Below are 15,343 nucleotides of genomic sequence, written 5' to 3'. Positions count from 1 at the left end.
TGTGGTAAGTCGGCAGGTGCAGGATTATAATGGGAAGACAGCCGTGGCAACCATCCACTGTGACCTTCTCTGTGCTAAGGCCTTGGAAGTCAGCACACCTACATCCTAGTTGTGGGAAGTCCCTCAGTGCTGGACTCTACTCATATATTTGGCATTCTTTTACAAGCTGGTCTTGAACTTCTAGGCTCAAGTGACCCATCTGGTTCAGTCTTGCACGTATCTCAGATTACAGGTGTGACCCACCATGCTCATGTCCTTTTTAAACGTATTTTAAAAAGGTAGTTATATTCCAATTTTTAAAAAGTTTTATTTTTTTATTATATGTGGTGTGTGTGTGTGTGTGTGTGTGTGTGCACGTGTGTATTCACATGTGTACATGTGTCCACAGTGGCAAAAAAGGGGGGGCACCAGATACCCTGGAACTGGAGTTATTAAGTGGCCTAACTACAGTACTGGGAACAAGAAGTTTCCTTAACACCCTTTTCCAGTTTCTTATCTTTCTTGCCAGCCACCATTATTTCAGTTTGGCACCAACTGAAGTCCAGGTTTGTTTACAATCATACATCACCCAAGTTTTGCAGTTTTGTGTCTGCAAAATGACATCATAGTGTCTGTGAATTGGAGCTTCACAGGAACTTTGTAGGGGCCAGGCCCCCAGAATAGACAAATACACCAGGAATCTAGATTAAGTGTAGCTGCTGCAATTAACAGAAATCGTAACCTGTCCTGCTAGCTGTTACTTACTAATAGTTCCCTTTGGGCAAAGCATAGTATATTGTGCAGCTATTTCTGTGCAATATATTCACCCAGATTTTGCAGTTTTGTGTCTGCAAAATGATGTCATCGTGTCTGTGAATTGGGGATTCACAGTAACTTTGTTGGGGGCTAGGCCCTCCGAATTTCTCATGAGTCTGCAGTCGCAGTATTGTCAATGTTGTGACAGTTTATAAACTGACAAGTCATTTTTTGCTTCACTTGGTTCATCACTGCTCTGAACCTGTTAACCAAAGGCTTTTCTCAGTCCTCTGCCATTGTAGCCTATTCAATATTGGCTCATGTCTTAATTAGAGTTTATATTGTGGTAAAAGACATGACCAAACAATCTATGGAGAAAAGGATTTATTTTTTTTGTACACTTCCACATCATAGTCTACCTTAGAAGGAAGTCTGATCAGGAACCTGGAGGCAGGAACCAAAACTGAAGTCATGGTGGAACAGTTCTTACTGACTTGTTCCTAATGGCTTGCACAGTCTGCTTTCTTACACTGCCCAGGACCACCTGCCCAGGGTGACACCACTGGAGTGGGCCCTCATCTGTTAATTAGCAATCAAGAAAATGCCCTACAGACTTGGTTATATGCAATAGGATAGGGACTTTTCTCAATTGTGGTTCCTCTTCCCAGATAACTATCTTGTTCTATTTGACAAATATCTATGCCTCAGCTTACCAGACAGCAATTGACTTTATTCAAAATAACCACCCTAATGAGAAAGAAAGGGCAGCAAGATGGAATTTTACTGCTTTGTTTAATTTTATCTCAGAAGTTCTGTTGGATCTTCTTTGTTGTATTCTGTTGCTTGTAAAGGTGTTATTGTCTGTAGCCCATTTTCCCAGTTTGAGGCACAGAAACGTTAATATTAAAGGGGGGATGTTGAGAGCCTTCTTAGATCATGCCTCACTACACACAGATATTGGTGAGTGCATATGAGTGGGGGATTCAATGATGAGTAACTGGACTATTTAGCAACATATTCGGTTTCAGGCACAAGGATCTTATTTCTTTGGGTCTTCAAAATCTAAAACATAAAGGATACATCAACTAAAGATGGAGCATGTTGGTTTTTGTTCAGAAGGGAATGAAAACTAGCAAAGCTAGATAACAGAGTAAGGAAAGGCTAAGATTGTCTTAAGGTAATTGGGAAAGTTTTTCAGTAGAAGAGGACAGACACACATTTTGCAGACAGAAAATTCACATGTAATTAAAAAGTCACAATGTATATGTCAAAGGGGGAAAATCCTAATACCATTGTCAAGAAAAAAATCTATTTTCTTTGGTGTAGAGACTAATTACTAATTATACCAAATTATAGGAGAGCCTCCATAGCCAACCATCAGGAAGGGCGAAACTGACTGGAGTATGCAAACTTATACCTAGAAGTCAGAGGTCTAAAAGCTGCAAGAACTTGTAGTCTTCAAGTATTTTTGCACTCTGAGAGTCCAGCTACTGTTACAGGAAGCGTCCATCTACACTCAGTGGAGCTCATGGGTCTATAAGTACATGCAGAAATGAAACAATTTTCACAAGGAAGGATCTAGTCAACTGATGGTAATCAGCAGTAGGTGAAACTCTAGTGTCAACATTTCTGAAAGAATTCTCAGCTCATGAGTTTTGAAAATATTCTTCATCAGATGAAGTTGGGCCTTCCTCTAAAAGGCCTCTAGTGATACAGGGGCATGAAGGTCTTTACTAAACAGACCAATGGCACAGGGTAACAGCCAGGATGCATCTTTGCTTTTGACTAGAGTTAAGGGCATTTATTGACAGGCCCCAGCTTTGTTTTGGGTTCATACTTCTCCATAGGCATTGGCTTTAAACTTCAGACTCTGATCAACTCCTTACTATATGCTTCATAGATATGAAGAACCATCAAAGATAAATTAAGCTCTGGGGACACTGGGTGCACTTTCCCTCAAGCAACCTTAGACCTTACGTGTTTTAGCCTCTCCTAGAATGTAATTGTGGACAATTTGAATTTTTCCTTGTGAGTACCTAATAGAAACTGTTCTGGAGAATGGATGTTTTATCTCCCTGAACACTATCAACAGTTCTGTGTTGGAGGAAATATTCAGTGGTCCCTACAAGTCTCTTCAGATTAATATTTACTGTAATCATTTACTCTGGTACTGCCTAATACTTTAGCTATTTCCAACTATGAATATGGTTAGTATCTGTCATCATGGTGCATATACCTGGTCCTTATATACTGTTTTTTAGGTTTGCACAAATGCTGTTTTATTTTCTTGTTTCCTACTAAGATTTAGCAAGGTGGATCTGTTTCTAGAATAGCTTCTTTGTCTACCTCTATATTTTTATTTTTTTAAATTTTTATTAATTTATTCATATTACAACTCTATTGTTAGCCCATCCCTTCTATCCTCCCATTCCTCCCTCCCTCCTACTTCCTCCCTACTCCCCTCCCCTATGTCTGTGACTGAGGGGGACTCCTTCCACTGTATATGCTCATAGGGTATCGAGTCTCTTCTGGGTGACCTGTTATCCTTCCTCTGAGTGCCAGCAGGCCTCCCCATCAAGGGGACGTGGTCAGAAATGGGCCCTAGCCTTTGTATGAAAGTCAGACCTCACTCACCACTCAATGGTGGAGAATGTCCTGTCCATCAGCTATGTCTGGGTAGGGGTTCGAAGTTTACTGCCTATATTTTCCTTGGCTGGTGCCATAGTTTGAGCAGGAAGGACGCCAGGACCCGGATCTGCCTATCATAATGTTCTTCTTGTAGGTTTCCAGGACCCTCTGGATCCTTCTATTTCCCCATTCTCCCACACTTCTCTCACCTAAAGTCACAATAGGCTGTCCTCCCCTCTGACCCACTTTCCTGGAAAGTAAAGTCTTTCATGAGACATACCCCTTAAGCTAGTGTCTCAATATAAGTGAGTATATATCATTTGTCTCTTTTTGCTTCTGAGTGAACTCACTTAATATGATAATTTCTAGTTCAATCCATTTGTCCACAAATTTCGGGAATTCCTTGTTTTTAATAGCTGAATAGTATTCCATAGTGTAAATGTACCACAGTTTCTTTATCCATTCTTCTACTGAGGGACAGGTAGGCTGTTTCCATGTTCTGCTGATTATGAATAAGACAGCTATGAACATGGTTGAACATATATCCCTGTTGTGTGGTAGAGCATTTTCTGGGTATATTCCAAGAAGTAGAATAGCTGGGTCTTGAGGAAGCCCTATTCCCATTTTTCTGAGAAAGTGCCAGATAGATTTCCAAAGTGGTTTTACTAGTTTGCATTCCCACCAGCAATGAAGGAGTGTTCCTCTCTCTCCTCATCCTCGCCAACATGTGGTGTCACTTGAGTTTTTGATCTTAGCCATTCTGATGGGTGTAGGATGGAATCTCAGTGTCATTTTGTTTTGCATTTCTTTGATGACTAATGAGGCAAAGCATTTCTTTTTTTTTTTTAATTAATTTATTCTTGTTACATCTCAATGTTTATCCCATCCCTTGTATCCTCCCATTCCTCCCCCCCCCATTTTCCCATTATTCTCCTCCCCTATGACTGTTCCTGAGGGGGATTACGTCCCCCTGTATATTCTCATAGGGTAACATTTCTCAGCCATTTGATATTCCTCTGTTGAGAATTGTCTGTTTAGTTCTGAGCCCCATTTCTCAGTTGGGTTATTTTGACTGGATGCCTACATGTAGAAAAATGCAACTAGACCCCTATTTGTCACCATGCACAAAACTCAAGTCCAAGTGGATTAAAGACCTCAACTTAAAACCAGAGACATTAAATCGGTTAGAGGAAAAAGTGGGGAAGAGCCTGGAACACATTGGCACAGGAGACAACTTCTTGAACAGAACACCAACAGCTCAGGCCTTAAGGTCAACAATTAATAAATGGGACCTCATGAGGATGAGAAGCTTCTGCAAGGCAGGAGACACTGTCAACAGAACAAAGTGACAGCCTACAGACTGAGAAAAGATCTTCACCAACCCTTCATCTAACAAAGGTCTAATATCTGAAATATATAAAGAACTCAAGAAACAAAACACCACCAAACCAAATATCTCTATATTTTATAATAAAATTTGTCCAAATAAAGCACTCCCAGTGTGTGGCCTGACACTACCACCATCATAGATGACCCTGTGTATATAGATTTGCCTGTTCAGTTTTAGTTAATTGTTCAAGGAAATAATTGTGAGTCTTTTGAATTTTCTCCCAAAGAAGCTTAATCCTGAAAAGATTCCAAGCCCAGCTTTCTGAATTGATCTCACACCAAAGCAGGTTGAACACTACTAAATTGGCCAATGGGCTCTAAAGTCTTTGAGGAAGTTCTGCATCAATATGCAATGATGAGAATCATAAATGATTGGGAAACATGAGATGCTTGTTTTGTCTTAGAGATGCCGAAGGAAGATGAATTCTTCCCTCCACTGCTTACTTAGAATTCTCTTTCTTCTCCTGATGCTTCAAGAGTGTGAGAAAGGCTTAACATGAAAAATAGAGTGAATATTCAGGCAAAGTAATGGACCTGTGTACCAACTACCACAATAGTGGGTGCATGTATGCTTTCAGAAGTCCAAGGATTAAAGAAAGTTTCAGTTTGGCAGTTAAACTGGAGATTGAAGGTTGAGAAGGCATCCATCTAACCAGGGAGAGGAATAATATGCATTTTTAATTGAAAGAAGTAATTGTCATGGACAGAACTTCAGCATGACTTCCCACCACGTGCTTATGCCATGCCCTCTTTGGCAACATACATAACTAAGTCTAATTTCAACATTTGGATGGGTGTAGGGCTAGGTGGTATGACTGAATCAGAAGAGGAAGTGAACAGTATTCAAGTATCAGATACTTAGATTCATTTGCATTATTGGGGATCACTAGAAAGTCCAAGGTTGAAGCATAGATTTGCTTATTTCCTTAGAGATGCTGGCCAGTCTGTCTATGCTTTCCACCTGTGTCCAGTTAACCTTGTTCTTTTCCCTGGTGGATGTCAGCAGTCTGTTTTCACTGCAGCACAGCTTGTCATTCCTGTAAATGGAATCACCCTGTGCTTTCCAACTTCACCTCTGGAGCCTCATGGGGAGATTCCTTTCCAACATCCTCACCCATGGTTTAGACCTCAACCAGTACTAGAATCATATGACCTTGATTTTTATATGCAATATTAACGTCAATTCCATTCCTCTTAGAAGGTCATCATTTTGCAGACCAGTATGCAATGTGCATGTGAAAGTGTGGTTAGAATGTACGTTTACTTTTAATTTTGATCGCCCTTTCAAGGCATAAGCTACTAAGAACAGTTCAGCATGATGATAAATAATTACAAAGAGGTGTCTACATTTTTTGGTGCAATTCACAAAGAAAAAAAATGCTTCTAATTATATAAACCTACGTCAGCAACTGGGTTGATACTTGAAGTGAGAATCACAAAGGCAGTGTTAAGCCTTGTCCCAATTAGTTAGAAAGTGAAGCCAGTGTCTGTCACATCTGACTTTTTTTTTTCTATCTCAATATTTTTTTTCTTTCCAGAGGACAGGTTTTATACATTATCAGGATGTTGGAAGAATTCATAGTTAGACAGAGAAACTCAGGTCCAGACATCATGAATCATTGTTCTATTAAGTCCTTGCTTTTCTGCCTTACGACTTTAGGTAAAACAGGAAGAAAGCAAAGCAGGAGGGAAGAACCATGCAAAGAGCACAGCTGTGTTGCAGAGAAATAGCAACCAGCCTGGCCCCATGTGAATAAACTTAGGAGTGGAACACAAAGAAAGTGGTTCTTGCTCTCTCCCCAGCTATTTGCTTCTTGGACAGTTGATTTTCATAAGTGTGCCTAGTTCTGCGTTCTCTATGCTAGGGCTAGCAACATGGTCATTCACTGCTGTGTGCTACCAGCCAAGTCTCACAAGAGAGATTTCCTGTTCTATACTAGTCCAAGTAGATCAGCCTTCTAACAAGTATCCCTCATCTAAATTAGTGACTTTACAGTATTCCTTCATACATATGCTTCCAGGGCAGACCATTCTGTGTTAGAAAACCAATTTCTGAGCTCTTCCCTTGGGAAAACTATTTCTTCTACTCTCAGGGTTTGCTTTTTGTGTAGGGTTGAGGACTTGTAGTCTTTCCCTTAGTCTACTTTAGCATGCCTTTTGTTGTTGTCCTTGCTTAGGTCATATTTAGGTAGCAGGAGCTGTCTTACACATTTAGTGAGATGCTTTATGAGTATAGCTTCTGATATTTCTAAGTTTTACTTTTGTATTTAGTAATAGAGGTGTGTGTGTGTGTGTGTGTGTGTGTGTGTGTGTGTGTGTGTGTGTGTGTGTGTAATCAATGAAGAAGAGGCCCTGAATTTGAAAAAGAGCAAGGATGGTTGTATGGAAGGGTTTGAAGGGAGGAAAGGGAACTGATGTGTCTTGAAATATAAAAGAAATACGTTTTAGAAAGTAGACCCTTACATTTTCTCCTATTCCTTGGGTATGAAGGGAGCTACCATTAGTCTTGTCATCACTTCATTTTCTTGCTTCCATTATTTCTTAACAATAACTTTGCACAGACGCCCTGCTTCCCACAAAGACTCATTTTCCTTGCATTTGTTAGATGCAGACACTGTATTTATGAAGACAGAGATGAGTTTGTGGAGGTAGGTGTCTAAGCAGCAGGCACTATCTAACTCATCCATCTAATTGACATTTATTAACATAGAAAGGTGCACAACAGTTTGTTCACAATTCTTCAGTGGTTTCCTGACTTTAATACCATTGATCAGACTACTTTGTATGATGTTGTGGGCCATAACATAGAATTTTTCCAAGCCTTATTATTCAAAAAGATACATGACGTAAAGAATACATGAACTCTGGTTCTCTGTATTTGACCACTTTCCTTTGGTAGGAGGCCTGGTATCACTCAGGGAACAGATAAGCAAGCTACCAGGATGAGACTTGATAGGCTGTGAGCCATATTGTAGAGGAGGAGATCCCCTTCTGTCGCAGACCTAGGGGAGGGGAATATGGTGAAAGAGGGAGGGAGGGAGGAACTAGAGGATACAAGTGAAGGGATGACAGTTGAGATGTAATCTAAATAAATTAATTTAAAAAGCATTAATGAAAGGATAAAATAGTAAAAAAAAAGCAGTAATGAAAGAAGAAAATAGTAAATAAAATAAAATAAACATCTGAACAATAAAAAGATCCAAAAATGCATGAAAGAGGCTAATATACCAGAGACCCTCTTCTTCCCCTTAAAGGAAACTCTGCACTTAAGACAACATATAGCCCTTCAGAGTAGGTATGGAGCATAGAAGTACATGCATGTTTAAATTATGCAGTGTACTCTTTGTGCGTCTCTGATCTGACAAATGATTATCATGTTTCAGGTTGCTTTTCTCACACAAGCTTTAACTTCAGGACTTTAAGGCACTGCATGTCCTGGTTGATTTGTGCTACACAGATATAGTACCCATGAACTTAGAGCAAGCATCTCACAGCTGTTCCTCCTGACATCACAATAAGTGTTGTTAGAAACATCGGGATAAGTCTGAGGTGTGGCCTGTTAACAAGATCCTGTGAGAGCAGCCCCCCCCCATTTCAGCTTTTGTATAAGTTCCACTTCTCAAGTGTTAGAGCACTTTGCCTAAAAGTTGCAGCCACAAACACAGAGACTCAAAAGGGTTTCTTGTCACTCAAGGGTAAGAATGATCAGCCTGCCCCATCAGCATCTCCTTCCCTATTAGTATCTCTGAAGAAGTGGATATTAGGTCATCCCCTAGATTATTACCCAACTACCTGTTTGAGGGTGAAAAGACCCATTTCACCATATTTCATGGTATTGGTGGCTAAGATGATGTATTTTCATTTTCAGTCCCAACTACAGTAGATGGGTTTTCCTCTGTCCACATTTTCATAGGGCTATCATCCTTGAAATTACTTGTCCATTCTAAGTATGAAAAGATACATTATTGCTGTCTTTTCATTTAATGATGTCTACCATATAACTGTGCATTTGTTAGTAATATGGAATTATTTTCTGTGAATTTCCTCATCATTTTTTATTATTTCTGGCATTTTCTTATTAATTTATAATATGTATCCTATTTATATGTAACAGTTCTTATTCTTAATCAGATTTACAATAGAATGATAAACTTTTACAAGTACATAGACACACACACACACACGTGCGCGCATGCACAAGCAGCTCCTACAGTATATAGGTGGAGGTTAGAGAGTTGTCTAGGTCCTAGGCATCAAAACCAAGTCTTGTTAGTCCTGATAGATGCTGACTTTTCCTACTAAGTAGTCTTTTTTTTTTTAAAAGTTTTTTGTTTTCTTTTTACTTATTCACTCTACATCCTTATTGCAGCACCACTCCTTTCCTCCTAATCCCCCATATTGCACAGTCCTCCCCAACTCCCTCCTGGTACCAACCTATCCTGGAACATTAAGTTGCTGCAGGACTAAGCATATCCTCTCCTACTCAGACCAAACAAAGCAGCCCAGTTAGGGAAATATGATCCAAATGGAGACATTAGATTCAGAGATGGCCCCCTCTCCAGTTGTTGGGCAATCCACATGAAGACCTCCTTGTCTTCTTCTGTGCATCTACTATATATATGCAAGGGCCTAGGACATCTCTGGGACTTGCCAGAGACTTGGGTTAGGGGAGGTCTCAGGAAGTCTATGGGTCAATTTAGCTGAGACTCCAAGCGGTGGGCGACATGGAGACTGAAGTAGTCAAGTCTTGCAGCCATGCAGGGCTTCTAGTGAAGAGATAAGGACACCAACCCACCTATAAAACATTGAACCCAAAATTTGTCCTGTCTGCAAGATGGGCAGGGACAAAGATGGAGCAAAGACTGAGAGAATGGTCAACCAAGGACTGGTCCTATTTGAGATTCATCTCATGGGAGAGAACCAATCCCTGACACTATTAATATTATTCTGCTATGCTTACAGACAGGAGCCTAACATAGCTCCTCTGAGAGGCCTCACCCAGCAGATGATGGAAACAGATGCAGGGACCACAGTCAAACATTAGACAGAGCTCTCGTTGTGTGAGTGATTGAGGGAACCAGAGGCTTCAAGGACTTTCAAAGAAGACCTACAGAGTCCACTAACCTGGGTCTATCGTGTCTCACAGAGACCAAACCACCAACTAAAGAACAGGAACAGGCTGGCCCCACTAAGTAATCATATCATCCTGACAGTGGGGGGGGGGGGAATTTTATACATCTGTGAATGAATCTGTAAAATCACTGATAGTCATGAACATTCCATTTTAACAGTCAAATAAAGTGGAATTAGTGTAACTCAGAACTTTCTGCTGAAGAAAGAAATTCATGATTTTATTTAAGTAAAACAATCATTTTTAAATGTCAAATACAAAAAAAATTCATACTCAAAGAGGTCAATTCCAATTATCTGCGTTTTTCAGTTTCCTAAAAAAGTTGATTCTCAACACAAAGAGGTTACTGAAAGAGCCCAAGTTTATGTATAGGTTCTAGGAATAAATTTCTTCAGAATTTTTTGTTGACATGGGATAATCACATATATTTATGGTGCGTGGTATGATATTCTGACACGATTTTTTATTAACCAAATGAGCATAATTAGAATGTCAATCACTTCAATTTCAATTCATAGTTACAGCAATACAGCTAAATAGCCACAGAATTCTTTCAATGTAGATGCAGCCCAGGTGTATAGGACACTAATCGTCATGATTAACCTGGGAAAGGAAAATTGTCCAATTCACACTTTGGTTTTGGTAGTTATTGTTGTAAGAATACTTATTCCTCCCTGCCCCCATTTTTCCTTCCCCTAAAAATTCATTTGATTTTTTCTAGTAGAAAGTCACTTCTCTAGGAATAATGTATCTTGGGTATTCTGATCCTAGAGAGTAATTGAGCAGAGTTTCTCACACCAGGGATTACAATGAATGTCAAAGTATCCAAGAGGGCAAAAATGAGCATAAAGATGAACCAGGCATGAAAACACAGAAATGAATACAGATGAATGATATTTCTATTTTATTGTCCTTGTAAATAAACTAAGCTGTGTTGTTGGCTTTTGTCTGCTGTAGGAATGGGTTGCTATAGGATAACAGCTGAGAAAATTGAATGATGATTTTTTTTTAAGAGTCAAAGAATCAGCACCATTTTCTTTTCCAGAATCTGTGGAAATATTTCAGATCTTTGAGGGAGCTTGCTTTCTGCTGACATCAGGAATTTATATATGCATCTTTTTTTGTCCATACCATGGTGACATTGACAAAATAAAACAATAAAACAAATTACCTTGAGCCCATTGGTCTTTTCTTCAACAGGTCTTTCTACTGAGATATAGTGTTTACTTTTTGTTCTCTTACATGGTCCTTCCAGAGCATCCTGCTTGCTTCAGCCTCTCTATTTCTTACTTCCTGATATATACTCATGGTGATTAATTAAATGTTTATCAATACTTCCTAAGGGAAGTTTAAGACTGATAGTTTTGTGTAAATTATAATATTCAATCCAATTATCATATAGACAAAAAAGTAGGCTTAGGAGGATTAAGAAAATTTGGACAAATTTTCGTGAGAAGGAACTAGCAAAAGTGACTCAAGTGAGGTTTCCATAAAGGAGAAATCTATGCCTATTTGCTAACCTGCACTACCTTGGATGGCTGTCATATATTTCTTTCTGTGAACAATAACCTTGCAAGAAGTTTGCTTCCTTCTGCTGAGGTAAGTGACACAGATGACTAAATTAGACCTATTCAAAACTGGATCTAAATGCATAACCAGTAAATTTGTACTAGGACTGGAGTGATGGACAACAAGTGAAACTTTTTTTTTTTATCGACTGCCATTTCATTTGTTCACCCAGTGATGCCACGGTTTGCTGAACAAGTTGAGGTTGCCATCGAAGCCCTGAGTGCCAATGTCCCTCAACCATTCGAGGAGAACGAGTTCATCGATGCCTCACGCCTGGTATATGATGGTGTTCGGGACATCAGAAAGGCTGTGCTGATGATCAGGGTATGTGAGACCTCTTATTGCACAAAGCTTCTAGAGTCCCCCAAAAGTTCAATGTCTTCCTTCTTTTAATTATTCAATGAAGAGTAATTAATGAGTTAATTAATTACTCCATGAAGATGTCTGACTCTTTGCATATACTGTGCAAATGGACTTAGTAAAACATGTACATGGATGAAGGAGTGCCAACAAACCCAGCTTAGTGGTAGTAAATGCCCTGACATTATATGTTCTGGCTACTTCTGGCATTCATTTTTCTGTAAGTTTCATATGATTTGGTAAAACCCCGGCTACATTCTATTTGTGTCCCTTGTAGACATTGTCTTCGCACCAGGATCACCAGGGAATCATGAGGTCTTAAGGAGTGAAGCGTTTTCAGCCTTGTAGTGTTAATATAGCAGCAACATGATGAGTTTATTATGCATAAATCTGGATAGTCTTGTGTGAGAGTTCCTCCCATCATCTACCTCATTATCTCTCTTTCTCCATATTTTTTGTGAAGTACGTATTATTTTCATAACTATTGCCTAAATAGTAAACCATACTGTAAACCTAGAAGAACTACATTGTAGTTGTTTTTAAATTTATGCTGTATCACTTGTAACTTGTTCTCTCTATCCAAAATTTGCATTAATCTATCCCTATGACCTGCAGCTTACTTCATACAATTTATCTGCTGTATAATATCCAACTTTAGGTTTTGGCTTTTCACCTTACCAACCACTTAATACAGTACTGTTCAAGAAATTTCATTAGCGATGGGGCTCCCCATTCAGACAAACTGCACACAAAGAAGAATAATTGAGAACAAATGGGTAACAATTATAATTAAAGCTGAGAAATGAGCTTCTGCAGTATTATCCCAAAGGAGTAATGACCAATACAATCCTAATGAGAAACTTATTCATTTATTTTTTTAAAAGTTGAACACATATACTAAAAACTAGCAAATGGGAGGCTAGACAGACGGCTCAGTGGTTAAGAACACTTACTGTGCTCATAGAAGACACGAGTTCAGTTCCCAGGACCCATAGTGGGTGGTTCACGCATGCCTATAAACTCCAGTGTCACGTGATTTGATTTCTTTCTCTGGTCTCTGTAGACACTACACATAAGTGGCATACATGTAGTGCCGCAGGCATATGTTCATACTCGTGTATTAATACAGTAGTTTTTTTAAAGTGGAAATGAGATTAATTATAATGCTTTCCTTAGTAAGATGTATCCACGCTGTTATCATTCTGTGATGCAGTACCGCCATCATTTAAAGCATCGAGTTGCTTTACAGAGCTGCAGTGGAGGTATGCAGAAACTCCATAACCACAGCCTCCACAGCTGTCTCTGGAACTGACTTATGAAAGCAATTATAAAGAGCATAATATTTAACAAAACTCAATCAGGTCATAGTAATTACACTTAAACACAGAGATTTCAAGTTTGGACTTAGGGTCTTGAATTTCTCATACTTTTAACTTACCCACTTTGTAATTGTGACACTCTGACCATCTTTCAAGACTTGGGTAACCATTCTTTCCCTGTATTTATTTTGAACAATAATGACTCTCTTCTTTGAGTATCTATAACAGATTTTCTGTGTATAGAGTATTTATCTCACTAGTCCTTTTTATGGCTATTGCCTTCCTTAGACTGTAAAATTTAGGAGAAGATAGCTGTCTTTGTTGTTGTTGTTTTCCCCTCATTGGGTTGTATTGTTTGGCACATATTGAAGAAGAGAAGGAGGGAAAGAGGAGGGGAGTGAGGGAGAAAAAGAGGAAGGGAGAGAGAAAGGGAGGGAGGAAGACTGAGAGTTCCTGTCCCAACTCAGAAGATTTTAGAAAGATGACAGAGTGAAAAAAGATAAGAGAATTAGAGTAGGAAAGGAAAGGATAGTGAGATTTTTAAGTCATTTCCCCATTCTGTGCCACCTTGAGAAATAGGTAACAGACCATGAGAGTTATGTTTGCCCACTGTTATGCACTAAACCCCACTATAATCCTCAAGACATTTTTCCTCTTTTGCCATTTTTCTGCTTTGTTAGCCTTCACATTTTTGTGATAACCATTTATCTGAGAGCTGAGCAGGTTTATAGCCATCATTCATTCTTTCACTCATGAGCCCCTAAAAGTCCACAATTTTAGATAAAATGTCATATTATCACAGGGAGTGTCATCTCCCCCATCTCTACACTTTAAGAAGAATTGCTTAAAATTTAGGAAAAGAGAAATGTACAGTGGATATAAATTGTTATTTTTAAAGTCCTTATCCACTCAGCACCCAAATGGTTCCTTTCATATTTAAGTACTTTCATGTCTTCATTTTAATATAATTATTATATCTGTAAGACATAGAAAATTATATTGTACAGGGAAAGAATGATGGGGGTAGGGCTTTTCCTGACAGCTGACACGACTGTGTAACCGCTTCCCAATGTGCAGATTACACTTTGCTAAATAAAGAAATGTCTTCTAAAACCATTTAAGAAGTAATGACTGTAGGACGGACCATGATGGTTCAATTTCTCCATCACCTTGCCTTTCAGCAATCAATACATATTTAATGCTGATGTTGGTATCTGTGAGCTCCAGGCTAGCTCCAGACAGCCCTCAGATGTAGACAAATTTGTTTTTTTCAGGTTCCAACTTCACTTTTCAAGACCACACATCTGTCTTTCCCCTTATTTCATGAGACTGTTATTCATTTCCTTTGTAATGAAATATATCACCAGTGATATACAGCTATGTAGAAATTTTCTCATTATCTTCATAAAGGCATATGAAAAATAAATACACAAACCAGGAAGACCATCACACATAGGTATTCTCACCCATAGGAGTTATGTTTAACTATTCACTCTGAATCATCAGTTCATTAGTACTTAGTAATTTTTAGGGGAAAGCCAGGGTTAACATAAGATTCATGTATTTTTCTGTGTGGCACATTACAGACTACATGATTTAGGAACATTCAATTCACCACTACCCTTGAGGACACTGGATAAGCTTTCAGTACTGCTTTGATTGCCATTTTAAACAGAGAAACCATTAGCCCAAACCACATAAAATGTGGCACTAAATAAGCTATGAAAGATCACTTATTCATAGTATGAGTGGCCAGAAAAGAGACAGAATCCTGTCATGTTTGAGCTTGCATGATGGCATGTCTGGGAATGACTACAGATGATCAATTTTTGAGATAGTATGAAAAATAAATGTTGGTGAAAAGAAAGTCACAAATGAGGAAATTTACAGGTCATGAGGATCGAAGATACACTTAAGATATGTTTTATTTACTCTTGGAAGTTAAGATGAGTAAAAGAATAAGGATTTGCTATTAGGAATTAAGTGTAATAGGTTAGGAAGTACCTTGATGTTGTGACACATCAAATAATAGAACAGTTGTTCTACATAATAGACGGAACGTTTGTAATTGACATCCTCCTTTTGATTATATATTGTATGGTGATTTCAAAGACAGGTCAAGGAAATAGTAAGACCTGGGGCTGAGGTTTGATCAAGGTCTGTTGTTCACTGTAGCTCTCCTATATTGTGTATCAAAGAGCTTTGGAGTTTT

The 15,343-nt window shown here is 38.8% G+C and overlaps 1 protein-coding gene across 2 annotated transcripts in view; it reads left to right on the top strand.

Annotated features, from left to right (window-relative positions):
* Ctnna2 (catenin alpha 2) overlaps positions 1 to 15,343 on the top strand; it is a 1,128,304-nt gene that overhangs the window by 1,043,216 nt on the left and 69,745 nt on the right. For both annotated transcript variants that reach the window (XM_051154752.1, XM_051154753.1), the window contains exon 13: positions 11,625 to 11,776. In XM_051154752.1, coding sequence (XP_051010709.1) covers positions 11,625 to 11,776 — 152 coding nt within the window. The remainder of the gene's footprint in view (positions 1 to 11,624; positions 11,777 to 15,343) is intronic.

The sequence above is a fragment of the Acomys russatus genome, chromosome 13 (assembly GCF_903995435.1).
Source record: "Acomys russatus chromosome 13, mAcoRus1.1, whole genome shotgun sequence".
NCBI classification, from domain to species: Eukaryota; Metazoa; Chordata; class Mammalia; order Rodentia; family Muridae; genus Acomys; species Acomys russatus.
Note: the sequence above shows the minus strand (reverse complement) of the source record. Positions and strands in the feature narration are given on the sequence as shown.